The 18,029-nt window shown below is 39.4% G+C and overlaps 1 protein-coding gene across 1 annotated transcript in view; it reads left to right on the top strand.

The window, feature by feature from the left end:
* The window catches only part of arap2 (ArfGAP with RhoGAP domain, ankyrin repeat and PH domain 2), a 181,391-nt gene that overhangs the window by 109,795 nt on the left and 53,567 nt on the right, over positions 1-18,029 (top strand). Inside the window, exon 15 of the mRNA XM_023273857.3 lies at positions 1,939-2,064. Within this exon, the coding sequence (XP_023129625.2) occupies positions 1,939-2,064 (126 nt within the window). The remainder of the gene's footprint in view (positions 1-1,938; positions 2,065-18,029) is intronic.

Here is an 18,029-nt window from a genome sequence, read left to right as displayed (position 1 = left end):
TGTGCATGTGAACACAATTAATTAATTTGACATAATGAACCCACACACAGAACTCTAGACATATACAGACTAAGCTGTCTTCTTAAATGAACTGATTGTTTTTCTGTGATGAGGCGTCAGCGGTGTCAGTAAAGGGTGGAAATGTCACTTCAATTAAAAGTGGTTTCAATTAAAGTTATTCTACCTTGCTTGATGAGAGAGCTGGAGGTAGCGAAGATAAAATCTCGGAGATATTGCCAAGGCTCTGGCAGAAAATTGAACCTCAGAATTGAAGCTAATTGAATTTGAGAATGATAAGGTTGAATGTGGGAAGCTCTTAAAGCTGGCAAGAAAGGATGAGTAGAGGGAGTTTAGAAGAAAAGAGAGGAAAAAATGAACGAGGAGAAGTTCTAATTTAAATGGACAAAGATGAAGCGGGGACAGAGTGTAAAACTCATTTTTAACAGATACAGGACATGGTCTGTGCCTTGAAAAACACTCTCGGAACACCTTGTCTTTGACTTTGCAAGAGAGTGACCATGTGACAAAGTTTCAGCTAAATAAACATTGGCTTCTATAATCATGTTTTATGCTGCTTGTGAAAAAAAAAGATGATACAGTGCTGCTTTATTGAGGCCCACAGGAACATCACATAGAGGTTAGTGCAGAGGTTCAAGAACTGCAATCATGCGACTGTTACAGATTCATTGTTTTGCTTAGGGGTCCTTCAGTAGTGTGGAATCATACCACCGCTGGCCAGGAATCGACGCTTTCAGGCTAAAGGACGGTCTTTTTTGTCAGGTGTTTTGTGTGAATGACAGTAGGAGTGTAAGACACAATCTGGGATTACTGCTATCTTAATCTAAAAAACATTTCCACCTTCCAAATCCAGATAGATTTTTTTTATTTCTGTTGCAGCATTGTGGGATATCAACTATGATTAACCTGTGATGGAAGCTTGACGGCTTGATCGATAATGTCTAGATGTATGCTGTTGTAGCAGGAAGACAGACAAATGCATTTGCAAATTTACGACCATGGTTGATGAATAAATAATCTCAGTGCATTCAAATCTTTATTTTATGAGTTTAATGAATTATTATATCGTACAATTCTGCTGTCCAGTGTTTTAACCTCATAAAATAGGACGTTATTGAAGTCACATGACTTGTCTTTGTAAAGGTGTAATACACTTCAGCACAATGAACACACTGGGTTTGTAAATGGGTGTAATGCGTCAATGTAACATCTACATGAATGGAATTAATCCATTTCCCAGCACAATGTTGCATTGGGTGAAATTGTTACTCAGTTCACCAGTCCTTGGTTTGAATGTTGTGGCTGATCCGAAACAGATACACTACCGTTCAAAAGTTTGGAGTCATCCAGACAATTTCATGTATTCCATAAAACTTAAACTTTTATTCATGTGCTAACAGAATCGCACAAGGGTTTTCTAATCATCAATTAGCCTTTCAATGCCATTTGCTAAAACAATGTAGCATTAGAACACAGGAGTGATGGTTGCTGGAAATGTTCCTCTGTACCCCGATTTAGATATTCCATTAAAAATCAGCTATTTCCAGCTAGAATAGTCATTTACCACGTTAACAATGTCAAGACTGTATTTCCGATTCATTTAATGTTATCTTCACTGAAAAAAATGCTTTTCTTTCAAAAATAAGGACATTTCTAAGTGACCCCAAACTTTTGAACAGTTGTCACATATTCTGTGATGTCTTTGTGAATCTGCAAAAAAACATCTTGATGGTTTTCCATAAAACCACACAAGGATTCACTGAGGGTTAAGGTTAAAAATAGAATTTAAGATCTAGGTAAAGGGGACTTGACAACGCAAAAATGGAAGTAAAGGATCAGAATGGTACACTGCCACTATTACAGTCTTCGGAGAAAACCATTTCCTTGCTCATTTTCTGTGTCCCCTCTCTTCTCCCGTAGATTTCCCCAGACTAGAGCAGTGGTCGGAGAACGCCTCCCCGTCCGACGCTTCCCTCTTCATGGATGGCTTCCTCTACATCTCCTCTGGCCCTGCCAAGATGACGTTGGATCGTCGCGGACGAGACGGTGAGCGTAAATGCCGTTTTGCAAACCTCCCAGCGAGGCCAATCAATCCATCAATCCATTTGTAAGCAATTTAAACTGTGTGTTTGTCAGAGGTCTACTCCAGTTAAGCGCTCATCGATCAATCAGTGTCAGTCCCGTCACTTGTCAAACTGCCAATCGTTTAATCCGTACAGCAAACAGTCCAGTCAAAACGATCAATAAATCTGTCTTTCAAATGCATTCTGCCTCAGTCCTCGGGGAATTCTTGTCAGATGGAAGCATGTTAGACGATCCAACAGTGAATGCTCTGCGGAAGCAGGGGGCAAATTTGGGTCAGTTGCAAAAAAAAAAAAAAATAGATGTAGGATTTTTGGAACAACTTCTTTCTAAATGTACCCGAGATACCTCCTCCGAAACTTTAGAATTCTTCATCCTTTGTCTTCCAAGGCACTTTAAAACTTTTAATCAGACTCCATTTCAGTTTCCCAAACTCCTCAGCTGCTGCTGCTGCACCTTCTGATCTGCAATGGTCCCACTTCTCCAAACAGCTGGAGCATTTCTGGGGCCCATGGGTAATTAGGAGAAGGAGCCGCCTTTGGGTACTGCCTCTTGGGAAGCGGGTTACTGGGAAGGTGGAGGAATGGGGGGATGGAGGAGAAATGCTACCTGCTACTTGAACGAGCTAAATCTCCTTCATGCTGAGCAAGGCTTCCATCTCTATTTTCATCACCTCACACACACTCTTCTCTCATTCGTCGTCATGCTGGCTAATGAACAGGGCTGAGGTCTGGGAAATTGGCCCTTAGAGGAGATGGGGGGGTGGAATTTAACCGAGTATCTCTTGAAAATCTCATTATCTATACAAATGAAATTCGTTTTCGTTTAATTTGTTAACGGATAAGTCCAATGTATTGCAACTTGGCTTTTAATTTAGTAGTTTTTGGATATAGTTTTATATTGTTTAGGATAATACTGCACTCACCAAAAGAAACTGGGATCAAGGTGACCCCGCTACAACAAATAAGTGAGGGTGAATTTATCTAAAATGCTGCTCAACTAAGATAAAAAATTTGATGAAAGTTTAAGCTTTTATTAACTGATATTGTGGCCATTTAATTGCAGCAAATGCAAGCTTGAAACACAAGACTGCCTTTTTTTCCCTCTCCAGGTTAGGAAGTACAAGTTTGCAGTTTGCATAATCCAGTTAAAAGTTCATGTACTTTTTTTTAAGAACTAGATGATCCAGTCATCAGCAAAGCATATGTCAAGCAAGAAAGCCAATAAAAATATATGGTTTTTGTATTGATATTTAATCTGCGTTGACTGATTCGTAATGTCTGCTCAAGAAAGCATCCCATCTCAAAGTTGCTTTTGCACTTTAATTTATGCCTGTATGCCTCATTCATCGCTGCTATTGCTACAGTCCATCCATGTTTGGTTCAAAAGTCAGGTTACAACATGTTTACTTGCTACAATGTCTTAACTAGGCACATAGTCTGCCATATTAATCGATATTTAATTGACTGGTAACAAGATACTGAGACAGTCTCAGCATTCTCCTTTTGATAGAAGTCTTAACTTGCTCTTTTTGTAAGCAAATGCAACATGATGACTGTATGTACTTAATATACAATGAGACTATTGTTTAATTTGTGCCAAAAGTTTACACACACTTGTAAAGACCATGTCCATCATGACGACTGAAACTTTCTAAAATGGAACAATTGAAACACATGCACCTTTATCACAAAAACAATCATGCATTTTGTTTCTGTTTTTTTTAAATTTATTTTTGGTCTTCTGGAAATATGACAAAATCTCTCAAAAATATGCATAAATATCAGCTTCTATTATATTGCAGATCTGCTTTTTGGTGATTCTTGGTTGACTCTTGACCATCTGGACCCACTGTCTCTTAGCAGCAGGGGATAGTTTGTATTTTCTTAATCATTGCGGCAGTGACACAACTGTACCACGCACTTTATAATTACAAACAATCTGAAGCAACTTTGAAATGGCTCCAAGTGACTGTCCTGACTTGTTCAAGTCAGTGATTTCAGATCAGAGCTGTGCTCAGCTGCTCAGACTTTCCCATTGTAGTGCTTGTAGCTGAGTCTAATTAGTGCATCAAATGGGCCCTAGTTACATTGGGTCAGAGGAGTCAGCTGCTGTAGTCAATTTTAATCACTCACAAGAAGGTAAGAGGTCATTGCACTAAGAAAATTTGATCAACGCAACTTTCTTCATCACCAACACTGATAATTCAAGGTACCATATGTGTGTTTTTGAGTGAGCAGATTTTGTCATATTTCCAAAGGACCGATAATAAATCAATTAAAGAACCAAAATGTAGGATTTTTTGGGGGATAAACGTGCATATGTTATCATTCAATAATAGAAAATTATGAGTTGTAAATGTCACTGGAAACTTCACACTGCCACAATATACACAGTCTTTACAAATGAATGTTTATAACTTCATATAAATTGCTACAGTAGGAACAGTCACTACAGTACTACTTAGAAATGAGCCACACGTTAACGAATGGTGCTTTTCCACTAGCACCTACTCAGTTTGACTCAGCTCGACTCTACTTGGTTTGTGAGGTTTTCCATTAGGACGAAGTGCCTGGTACCAGGTAGTATTTTAGTACCTACTCAGCCAGGGTTCCAAGCGAGCTGAGTCGAGTCGATAATGTGACGTCTACAGAATGCAGGAGTGACGACACACAAGAGCGACTCCTTCATGAAAACCATACCCACCATTTTGAAAAAAAAAAAAAACTGGCAACAGCGACGGTGTGCATTGGTCTTCTTGGAACTTGCCAATCTGACAAAAAGCCACAGACCGAGCAGCAGGTATACCATTGCCTCGATGTCCTCCATTGTTGTGTTATGTTTGTGTCGCACACAAATGACGTTAAGAGACTTCGTCATAGCACGGCGTGCTATGACGACTCCACCCAGATGAGGTGCTACTCAGTCTAAACAGAGTACAGTCGAACCGAATCAAGCCGAGTAGGTGCTAGTGGAAAAGCGCCTCATGACTTGTGTCAACGGTGCTCTCTAGTTCTTAAACAAATACCACTCGACCCCGGCTATTTTCCCACCTGGCAGGAATTGAACATTAGCTTTAATCAAAAGCTGTGTTATTGCCATCTTACTGAATGTATATTCAGTTTAAGGCTTCTTTTAACCCTGTTTTGGGGTCTACTATCTTTTCATTCGGTAAATACACCTTTATTTTAGGGGCACCCAGTTAGCTCAACTGATTTAGTGGGCAACCCGTAAACAAGGGCTATAGTCCTCGATGCAGCGGCCTGGGTTCGATTCCAGCTCACAGCCCTTTGCTGCAGGTCCTTCCCCCATTTTACTCTCTACTTTCCTGTCTGCCTCTCGACTACCCAAGGTAATAAAGCCAACAAAAGGCCAAAAAAGTAACTTTAAATATGCGTCTATTTTTATCAGCTAGTCACTAACTTTCTCTTAACTTTGCCACTGCTGTGTCTGGCAACGAAGGTAGTAAAGTTACCAGCTGAACAACCATAAAATGAACTGAAATACACTAAATGCTCTGTAGAGTTGAGCTTAACTGTGGATTTAGCTGACAACTCTCAGTGGGTTCACTAGGAGCAACTCCCTTTATGTTCCACAGTAATTTCACCTGCCCTAAAATGAAATATTTATCAGAACAGCCTTAGGTCAGCACTCCTTACATTTCTTTGCATCAGGTTACAACTGAGGTAATTGCAGTGAAAGTAAAATTGCTATTTGCCTGTCTGATAAAAGCCTGTTGGTGTGGCACTGCGTGGTTTGTTGTTCCACATCGAGTGAATATTTCAAATACAGTAATGCTACAGGTATTGTTTTTGTCGAAGGCCACTTTAGTCGGTGTTGTGCATTTTGTACCACTTACAGACACCTGCACCGTTCTAAAATTGTCTCCGCTAGGATAAGTGCCCGTAATATTTCGTCCGATAAATACCTTGTTATGTCATGTATTATGGAGAGCCGTACAAGTTTGGCTTTTGTGCATTAATGGCGCCTTAACTGCAGCTGCGGCTGTTGAAAAATTCAGAGGGGCTGGGTTTAAAACTCAACTTCTTCAATCAAAAGGAAGCACTGTCAGGACTTTGTGAGCATGGAGGGATGAGGTATTTTTGAATGTACTCCAGGATGCCTTTCGCTCCCAGGCTAATGGTTTGATGGTCTATAGATGCGCACGAGTTCTTAATAATTCATAGGTTGTGCTCAGGGCTTAATAAAAGCACTCTGCCACAGTGTCTTTAAACTTCGCCTCTTTTTTTTTCTCCGTCTGGAAATAACTCCAATAGGCTTATGTGCTTCCACTGATGGGAGCTAAATTCGGGGAACGACATAAATTAATTTGGCAAGCAATTTTGGTAATGGATTTGACGGAGGTGGCATGGGGGATCGTTGTGCCGGTGCAGCATAATGAAATAAAATACCACGCTGCTTAGCACATTTTCAGCCTAGATGCTGCTGGTAATATAGATTAGGGCTCCAAAATAATATTCCTCGTTGGTTTATTTGTGCCTAAAACATTGTTAAAGTGTTTTATTCTCCAGCGTGGCACTACTTTGCTGACTGTTGCATTGGGCTCCTGTCCATATCCGGTTTCTACAGTTGATTCCAGGGTAAATTAAGTCCTCCCCCTTGAATGGGCAGAGGAGTGACTCATGCTACTCCTACATTCAAGAGTGTGCACTTCCTTTGTGTGCATCTCAGTGTGTCTGTGTGCTTGTGTGAGTCTTGGGAGAGTCTTGGGAGAGAAAGAGAGACAGTAGGCAGTTACTTTCTGAAATGGTGAGTGGCAGCAGGGAAATGGCAACCCTAATTTCTGATTAGTTTTGTCTTTTACTCATCAGCAGCACTCTGGTTTTGCCTGCAACAGTAACTCAACTGCCAGAGAGAGAAGAGGGGATAGAGGGTGGATAGGAAAGATGGATAAAGAGTGAAAGAGGTACAATTATGGTAACAGATTTTTCAGGACACAAATCTGAACCCATATGAACCCATATTAAACAGTGTTATCCCTGTATAACCTGACCCATCAAAAAATTGCCAGAAAATTCTCATTTTTTGGAACTGAGATGTTTATTAACCTTTTCACAAAATCTGAAACAAAAAAAACATATTTTGCTCATGATATATTTTTTTTTTGTATCAAATTTGAGATATTGGGTGGTTTTGACAACTTTTTGCTCAACAATCTAAAGCAAAACTCAACTTGCTCCAGTGTACTAATTAGCATTGAGTGAGCTGGCATACTTCATAACAAAAAAAAGTAACATAATAAATAAAATTAAAAGAAAGAACAAAACATATGTACTAATCCCATATGCATGTACATGCCTAGAACCTGCTATGTCTCCTCCTCATCTTCTGCTATCTGCTCCATGCCATAGCTCGTTGATGACATTTTCAGTGTAATTTCTCTTTGTCTCTCCTTCCTCTAGTCATTTTTGACATCTAAAAATTGGTCAATATAGTGTAGCGACTATGATTTCAGAGGAACTGTGATTATAAAAATGCTCAAAAAGAAGAAGATGGCATTTCATTCATTGCCTGTAGTGGAATGATTATCCACGAGGGGACAGAATACATGTGTCAGGTTATATACAACAGGTTTTTAAAGAAACTGTCATGTTGATGTGATAGAGGTCTGAGAAACTCATGTTTCAAATATGATACAAATGGTTGTAGGACACAAATCTGAACCCATATGAACAATTCAATTACTTGCAACTACAGCGTTAGTCAAGTTTTTAATAATGATCCAAATCTTCTTTATGGTTTATCATAAAAACTTGTCATCGAATAATGTCAAATGATTGGAATTTCTGAGTTGTCACATTCATGCAGTTCTGTTATGTAATTTATGACGAGTACAGAAAGCCTATTTAAACAAATGGTCTAATCTAATATGCTTTTTGGCATGTCTTTGTTGACATGACTATGCCTCTGCTTGCTTAAATGAGTGAGCCGTGCAGTTGATAAAGCCAGAAATACATGGTGGATAGTGTTTTTTTCTACTTTATCTTATTCCATATCTGTCCATTCCTCCCTGTAATGAAGTGGGCTGTAACTCTGGCACAGACAGATCGTTCAGATCCCTTCAGTTTCTCGATTTCCATTTCCAGCCCCCCTGACAAGCTGTCCGGCAGATGTCTTCATCACAGATATTTTAGTCTGATGGCAAGATAGGCAGAAGATTGGTGGAAGGAGTGGAGGTGGGAGAGTGAGTGAGGGGAAGAGGGTGATTCGGTGGAAAGGGGCACAGCCTGCTATTTCGATGCATACTGAAATGGCTGTCTGTGCAATGTCGATAAAAAGTTTTGCGGGGACACTGGGTAAATCTGGCAGAATGCGGCTAAAAATAAACCTCGATACACAATCACAATCTAAGCTTTTGAGTAAATATGTTATTCTATAACTCGATCCATTCAGTCAATGAACAATAAGACATTTTAATTGCCACATTGATGACCTGATTCATCGAATCAACCTGCTCATCTTTCACCCTCGGAGCATTTAGCACATTTTACAATTTGTTGAAGTGAGAGAGGAGGTGAAGGGGGAAAAAAATGAAAATGAACGATTAAGGTTGCACATTGTAGATTTGATTTCTTCCTGTGGAAAATACTATGCAAGGAGCACTCTTGGCATATCAGCTAATTGGCCCAATTTAGCTGGTGGAGGCATGTAGCACGGTTGGCTTCCGCTAGCGTTGTCTCTGGCGGCTGGTTGTGGACTCCCGTGGAGAACGGCTGGGCCATGGGGCCGTTGCTGTGTGTGGGGAACAGCTGGCAATGGACGCAGCTGCTTGATTGTAAATCAAGCACTATTGTTCCTCCTATTGCGCTGGTGCTTGTGTAGAAGCCAGTGGTATCCCACCCGCTAAGGAAATGCTGAACCATAAACAAAGAGGGAAGAAGGATGCTCGTGATGTGCAGATTTCTGATAAAGACAGTTTCCTGGTGGAATATCTTCAAGGGATCCAAAGGCATTCACTGCTGTGTTAGAAAGGAACTTGTGCCTAATATTTCAGTGTAGTTGGATGATGGTTGTATTCAAGTGAATCAAACTCATTTAGACTGCAGCATCACACCTGTTATGTGTTGTGCATCTTGAGTCATATCAGTTAGCTGCCTGGTTTTAGATTTTCTTTTACTTCATCATATCATAGTCTTATCCCACCATATTTTTCTTCGCAATTTATACCCGAAGGAGATCAGTAACTACATCTGAAATTACATTTCTCAAATATTTTGTCCTTCTACACCTTTTCGCCCTGTTTAATCGCTCTTCTTTCCCTGTGCTCCATTGTCTAGCCATCTTAATGCCCTATGTGGGTTGGGTGATTGTGCTGGCCTTTATTAGGGTAATTCTTCAAAAACTTGTGGTACAAATAGGGAGACCACTCATGTGTCCGCACAGTCTAGACCCAGGATCCCGCAGCAATTTGCTTCCCGGATTCACAGTGGGATTTTTAGTGTCTTTGTCCTTGGAGTGGCATGGAGAGGAAATTTAAAAAAAAAATTCTCAATGTCCTCAGTGTAGATGGAAGGTTTTGTCACATGGCTATTTAAGGAGATACAATCTGAATGCCACATAGGCCAACATGAGAATGAGATCAGTCAGTATTTCAAATGTATTGCGATTTTCAAGTCCCCTCATTTGTGTATTCAGGGTACCCACTGGGACTTGGATCACCTTGACCAGAGCTTGCCAACCAATGTCCTCTGCAACTCTTGTCATCACATGTATCTTGTTTGAGTTTAGTTCGGTCAAGGACTGATTATTATTTCAAAATTGTCTTATTTGAAATATTTGTGGAGGCCAATCAAGGGCAAAATATCTAATAATTTACAAGAAAAAGAGACAAGAGTAAGAAACAATTATCTTACTACCCTTTGTGGAGGCCCAGACCTGCTGGTTCAAGAACAACTTGTATGAGACAGAATGTCCAATCCTTTAAGGCTGAAGACTCGTAAGGAACTATCTTTCAACTCCTGTTGCTGTAACCTTGTCAGCCTAGAAAACAAGACTGTAAGTCAGTCAAGGCTGGAATGTCAAGAAAAAGGAGGGAAACAACAGTTTTTGTTTGAAGAATCAACTATGAGCCAGATGCAAGGTTTGAGTTCAAAAAGTTCACAAAAGAATGAAAACCTTTGTTCTTTGGAAACTTTTAAGCATTGAAAACGTTCATTCTTTTTATTCACATTTTGTAGTAATTTATCCAACAGTTGTGGAGGCAGTTCACTGTTAACCTCAAACATCAGTCTGCTGGATGTGCTAGAAGAAAAAGTCCAGGGATCTCTAAAGTTATTGCAATTCAGCCTCTGGTGAATGTTAATTTCTGTAGGAAAATCTGTGCCATTCCATCAAACAGTTGTCAAGACACTTAGATGTAAAATCAAACATTTCAAACTTGAGACGATGCTTGAAAAACACCTCATGGGATCACCAAAGTCATCCAGCCTCCAGGGACCATGAATGCCCATATCGAATTTCATAGAAATCCATTAGAAGCTTCGATATTTCAGTCGGGACTAAATTTACTGCTTGACTTCAGACAGAATTGTCAATTCATTATCCTCAGTTTCCATCCTTTGTCTGACATTGCCTCCAATTTAACCAACTTCTGTGAGGGAGGGGATTTGATTTTTCCAAACCAATCACGAGACACCGAGGTTATCAACCTGAACGCCATTTCAAGTTGATGCTGATGTGTAGCCGTGTGAACATACGGTTTGTGCCGGGGTCTCAGGAGTAAGAGAAGAGAATTAAAAGAAGGACTAACAGAATGCATGCAGTTTCAGTAAAGTAATTATGATAATCTCAGGGCTCATATCAAACCGAGCTGAAGCGCTCCTTCTTCTTCTTGTCCACCTCTGTAATTATTACTCCTCTGTAGTCCTAGTGCGCAGCTAAATATTGTTTGAAAAGAACTTGACGGTGATAGTCCCGCCCATGTTGCTACGTGGTTTATTGTTTTTGACTGTTTATTTACCCAAGAAAATGTCACAGTGCCAGGCAAATCAATCAGCCCCATTGAGTAAGTAAATTTAAAAGTCTGTTTCCAGCCAACCAAAATTATGGACTTACTGACTACCATCACCATGCTAAACCCATGCAGCCTAGCTTTTGTTGTTGTAGGTATCAACAATAAATGAGCCTGATTCGAAAGTATAATATTGCAATGACTACTTTTAAGCTCCTTGCCGCTAAAGTTGTTCAAAGCATCTTGGACAATTTTCCACATTTCCTGTGTGAATTTAGGCTGTCTCAGCCAATTCTGTCTCTTCGTGTAATCTCAGATTAACTCCAGGATGTTGAGACTATGACTGCGGGTGTACATTTGGGATGCTCGTCATGCAGCAGAATGCATTTTGGACTGAACAGATGTCTCCCTGATGGTATTTTCAAAACAAACAATTTTGTGTGACAGAAATATTTCTTTTTCTCTGCTGTCTAACTTCTTGGCAATACCCTTCTAGATTCACCAATACTTTAGCTCATGCATGGCCTAAACTCCCTGATAACCACCACAGGAACTATTAAAAAGCACTTTTCAAAATAATTAACGCTATTTTCTAAGGTTTCTAACTGCTTGTGATGGCGTTTGACTAGAGTTAGGAAATTAAGTGTACCTCTTAAGAAAATGATTGAGTGGAGGTTTCACAAAGTACAAATGTAACTATTCAGGTAATGACTTATTAAAGGTGGAACAGAGGAAAGGGAGGCTAAATAACAGGAAAATATAGCACAAAACAATAACTTAACTATCCTCTGTTGAGAAATGATTGGACATGACATTTTCTGCAAAACCTTAGTGACTCAGGAACACATTTATGATGCATTCTGTCACCAAGACAACACTATGTCCTGTCAGAAAGATTGGATTGGTAATGGCTTTAAATACCAGAGTGTCTTTCTATTCCACACTCACATATACATAGCTGCTACATGCACGCTTGTTTTCCAATAGAGATGATGAATCTTACTGCTGGAGTAATTTTTTTCTTGAAGTGAAGTGGGGTCAGGCGCACTGTATTTTCTAAATGCCACAGTAGGCATCTAGATATTAGTCATTTTGCAGTTTTAAAGCTGTTTGCAGAATCGTGTCCAAATTGTTTTTCTTTTTTTTTTTTTCATTTTCTTAAAAAACACAAAACACAAAGAAAAGTCAGAAAGAGCCATAAAGAGAGGCGGTGCAAGGGTGAATAGAGCAAAACTGACATCCTTCTTTCCCATGCTTATCACATCCTTTTTCTTTTAACAGCCAGTTGTAGACACTTCCTTTTTATTGGAACTATATCTGTTCCTTCAGAAACATCACACACAGTTGGCAGAGGAATGCACAATTAGCATATTCATGAGATGAATACAGTGGAAACTTTGGAGTCGCAAGCGACAGGGGGTGTGGGGTGGAATGCTGTTTGTGTGTATGTGTGTTTGTTGCGGAACAAAAAAGCAGATGGCACGGTGACTTTGAAAATCCAAAATTAGGTATGTTTTCATGAACTTCATGCTCATTGGCTATGTAAATCGCACAGTCAGACAGTCATGAAAGACAATGTTGTGTGTTTTCCAGCTTTTCCACTGAGATAATGTTTGTTGATTGAAATCTGCTTGGTACTTGGAGGCTCCTAACAGTTTTAATTTTGCGTTTGTGTGTGTGTGTGCGCTGGTGTGTGTGTACCCCCTCACACGGCGTATGTATTAGACGTGACTGAAAAATGACGTCCTCATGAAAGTCATCTGATTGCGATGGGAAAGTGAGAATTTTTGTCTGGTCTCATCTGGCATTCAACAGTTAGATGTTTGTATTCCTCGCTTGCTAAGACGTCTTTTGATAATTTTGAAATGAAGGCCACAGTCTGCCAGTCCTCTTTGGACTCTACTTTTCCTAATTAGTGAATGGATGTTCTTCTTTTCTTTGACATTGAATCTTGGCTATTAATTCTGGACAGATGTTAGCTTGAAATTCTGGCTTTCAGGTGGTGTGATGTCTTTGTCTGACTGCTTTTGCTTTTGGTATAAACAACTTGGTTTGTGAGTTTACTACACTTTTAAGTGTCTCAGGGAGACCTATGACACCGCGACATCTGCCACTTACAGTACATCAATCCATGTGTGAAAGCTGAAAGACATTGTCTTATTTCTGAACTTTAAAATGAATTCTTGCTAGTGTTGTCTCAGCTTGCGGAGAGTCATTAGCGTGTGTTAAATAAGGTTGGAGTGGTGCTAATTGTTCACAAACCAATCACACAAATTGCTGTCTCTAATTAATTGCTTTTTCTGCCTCTACAAATGATAGCCAGTTTCTTGAATTTTATCAATATGCAAATGTATGCATCTACAATAACAATCCAATAGAGGAACCAGATGTATTGAAGGGTGCATAAGGAACAGATACAGACTGGCTGATTTGTCATCAGATTAGAGTACAGAATGTATCCTTAATAAACAATGGAGGAGAGCGTCTATCACATTCTAAATCTGCATCATGCATTAATTCAACCCTTAACAACTTATTTTTGTTCATCCAAGTTACATATTGTCATTTTGTTCCATGAAAATACTCTCTTCCTGTCCTAACTCTACACCATTGTTTCATCTCTTCACCCACCTCATCGCAACCACTGCAGTTCAAGAACAGCTTACTCACGACTCTAACACTATAAATCTACTCCAGGTTACACAACGGCAAGTTGTAATATTGGAAAAATTCAGCCATACATGTTCGAACAAAAAAAAGACTTCTGAAAAATACTGATATGGAAGTTAACAGGATTGTTTCCTTCAGTTTGTTACGTATCAAACCCTGGAAATCTGAATCTGTGGTTTTGGGACTGTGGTTGGTACACTGCAATTTCAGGGTAGAAATGCTCAGCCATGGCGGTGACTCCTAATTTCGCTAATGATGTGTCTTCAAGCATATAAAAAAGACACTATATGGATTCATCAACCAGATAAAACCCTTGATTTATACTGAAGAGAGTCTTTAAGTGAGATTATTTACACTACCTCTCCAAAATTGTAAAACACTCTTGCCAGTTTTTTTTTTGTTTATGTCTCATTGTACTCTGAAATGAAAGCACAGAATAAATGAAGTTAAAAACAAATCAATTCAGAAACCATTCTAAACTTTTAACTCATCAAAGAAGTCACCTTTGGCAGATATAACAGCTGAACACACTCGTGGCATTCTATCCACAGTGGAAATCAAATATTCTTCAGAAAGTTCTTCTCAACTCTGTTGCAGAAGTTCCCATAAATGTGTGGGACTTGTAGGTTGCTTTGCTTTCACTCTTCTGTCCAGTTCATCCCAAACCAGCTCCATGGGGTTTAAGTCTGGAGACTCCATGACTCCACTCCATGTTCTCAAGCTTACTATCTTGTTCTTTTTTCCTAAGGTAGTTCTGGCATAGCTTGGACTTGGGTTATTATCTTGCTGCAGGATGAACCCCTGACCAACTAGGAACATACCAGAGGGTACTGCATGGTGCTGCAGAATACTGTGGTAGCCATTTTGGTTCAGGGTTCCTCTCACTCTGTACAAGTCATCGACCCTGGATCCAGCAAAACAGCCCCAGACCATCACGCTTCCTCCTCCATGTTTGACAGATGATGTCACACACTGAGGAACCATCCTTTCTCGTACTCAACAGCATACAAAAATCCTTTGTGATAAATCCAATTTAGATTCATCAGTCCATAATACCTTCTTCCAGTCTTCAGTAGTCCATTGATGGTGTTTCATGGCCCAGGCAAGCCTCTTTTTCTTATTCTGACATCTTAGCAATGGCTTTCTTGCTGCAACTCCACCTGTCAAACCTGCAGCTCCAAGTCTTCTCTTCACAGTAGAAACTAAAACTTGCTTACTTACTACGACCACTATTAAACTGTGCTTGAAGCTGTTGTCCTGTGTGCCAACTATCACCAAGCTGTTGACTCTCAGAAACCTGTCTTCTGATTCTGTTGTGGCTTTGGGTCTTCCAGACCTCTTCCTGTTATTGTTTCCCCCAGTTTCTGAGTGCCTTTTGATGGTGAAGAAAACTGTACTATCTGGAAACTTTGACTTTATTCGCAATTTCTCTGTAGGAAAGACGTACATTTTTAAGTGTTATGATGGTCTTTCTCTCTTACATTGTTAATTGCCTTTTCCTCGCCATTTTTATAGCAACACACTACTTGCAGTACAGTACTGTTCAAATAATGCTCTTGAGGGTATGGTGCCATGGTGTGTTCCAGTAATACTTTTATGCAGACTTTCTTGTTCCCTGAGAAAGACCCTTTGTATAATTTTGAAATGTACATTATTTATCAGTTTTAGGTAACCTTACCGTTTTTTTTTTTTTAAACCTCTGGCAGTTCCCCACTTACCTTTGTACCATTTCAGGCTATCCATTGGACTTGAACTACTTGAATTTCAATAAATAACTGGAAAAATTGTGGAGTTCTAAAACTTTTGACTGGTAGTGTATCTTCCTATACAGACGTGGGTAGTAACGAGTTACATTTACTCCGTTACATTTACTTGAGTAACTTTTCGAAAAAAAAAATGTACTTCTGAGAGTAGTTTTACTCTGCCATACTTTTTACTTTTACTTGAGTAGATTTGTGAAGAAGAAACGCTACTCTTACTCCGTTACACTGGGCTACACTCGACTCGTTACTTTTTTATTTACCCCATTAGATATGCTTTATTTTGATGGAGCGATGCCCCCAGTGGATCTACCACATGACTGTGTCACCAATCAGACGAAGCAACAATAATCGCGTGACTGTTTCACCAGAAGTCACCCTACAGTCACATGACCACATACGAACTGTGGCGGCATAGCGGCACAAACTCCACGCACGTAGCAGACAGGGAATGAAAATAACGGGGGCATTTTCGAGAAATTTGATCTTACTTCGGAGTCCGACAGCATTAGCATAGCATTAACATGGATATCTCCATCTGTTCTAACAAAAGCCGAAGACGGCTACTAACATGGGCGTAGTTTAGCGTGACGTCAGGCTGGTTGATCCGCGTGATACAGCGGGGGGCAGGGGTGGGGGTCCAGCCCTACTTGTATGTTATTTTCTATCTACAGAGCCTATGCCATTTGGAGGGAAGTGAAATACAGTATATTTTGTCACTGGAAATAGTTTGTACTGTTTAAGCATACAAACGTTACCTTACTACAGGTATTTGTTTCAAAAGCTTTATGTTGTGAAACACTGAGATTCGGAAATTTGTGTTTCTTGTGCCTTAACTTGTCATTTTGTAAAGATGTTATTTTTGATTTTTTTCATTTATTATTTGGAAATACCAGAATTTGCACATTATTTTACATGTCTGTCTGATCACATTTCAAAAAAAAAATAAAAAATCGGACATTACAATCAAACTGTTACTCAGTACCTGAGTTTTTTACTCTTGAGTAATTTTTTGGACGACTACTTTTTACTTCTACTTGAGTGATATTATTTTGAAATAACGTTACTCTTACTTGAGTACAATTTTTGGATACTCTACCCACCTCTGTTCCTATACAGTGTTCTTATGTAGTCAAGTATGACCAATAGTCTTTGGTAACTAATGTTAGTAAACCTTGGATGTCAGTTGTGTAAAGCAGCATAGCATTCAAATCTGGGTATGTATGCTGTCTTCTCGGCCCTCCTCACCTTAATTCATCAATTGTCATGCATGCACAAATAACTAAATTAAAAAGGCATTCATCTGTAGTGGTTATAAAGGTATTCAGTAATGAAGTGTTTTAAATGCATTTAAAGAAGTTCAGCCCTTATTTTTCAACAGACTGTAATTACTGGACGAGTCCCTCACTGTGACATTTTTACAACATTATGTCCATCACAGTTTTTCAGGTCTTCATTATATCAAGAGACAAATGTGGAAAGTCCTCTGACTCTGGGCTCTACACTTAGAATGACTGCATTTCTGTATTTCACAATAATAATAAAAGAATTTCCCACAATCGCTGGCTCAGTCTGTACCAGTATCCTTTAAAAATGTCATAATAAATTGTTAGGAAACCAGGTGGAATTCACTGCTATATAAAACGGACAGCAAAAATATTGAAAAACACAGATTCAGAGCCTGTTCTGATTCTCACACTGATTGACTGGCTTTAATAAAAGAGTCATGTTAAATAATAACTTGATCTCACTTGAACTTTTTTATTGATGCTCAGGGTTTACTTCGGAAAGCTCTTGACTTTTTTTTTGATACATGAAATAGTCAAACTGTTCAGTCAGCCAACTATGATTGCTTCATTATTGCACTGATAATGTAAAGTTCAAAATTAGACAGACGAACCCTTCTAGCTTTGTTCAATTATTATATTCAGTGCGATGCTCCCCTCAGTTGTCAAGAGACATTCCCACAGCAAACGTCTGACTTATAATTTCAAGAAATGCACAGGTGAGACATTTCCTTAATGATGGCACAATTCCATCAAGTGTCATGTGACAATGAGCCACCATGCACAACACAAGGAATCAAAAGTGGCTTATCTAAACTGAGTACATTTCAGGTCATTTGATATTTATTGTCTGCTAATACCAAACCCCAATAGGATATCATTTTCCTAGATAATACGCACTTCAAGGGCATTGAAGTCTTTTAAACCACCCAATATATATACTTGACAACTAACCAGCTCTGTGAAAATATGCTTTTCTGCAGCCGAGCTCTTTTTTAAATGTTATGTAGGTGGTCACAAACCTTGTTATAAAGCTCTGGAAGGGCAATATCTTAAAAAGGAGAGTTGAGAGGGTGAGGTGTACCGTGACCCAAAGAGCTCCAAAAGATGGAAACAACTATCATTACTCTCAACATGAATGTCAGAATGTGTATTGTACAGTAGCGGTAATATCTGGCTAAGCCACCAGATGGATCCCTAAGTTCTTTAACGATGTAGCAACCCAGAGAAGCAATCCATTGG

Source organism: Amphiprion ocellaris, chromosome 23 (assembly GCF_022539595.1).
Source record: "Amphiprion ocellaris isolate individual 3 ecotype Okinawa chromosome 23, ASM2253959v1, whole genome shotgun sequence".
NCBI classification, from domain to species: Eukaryota; Metazoa; Chordata; class Actinopteri; family Pomacentridae; genus Amphiprion; species Amphiprion ocellaris.
The sequence above is the reverse complement of the archived record's forward strand: the minus strand, read 5'-3'. Positions and strand labels throughout refer to the sequence as shown.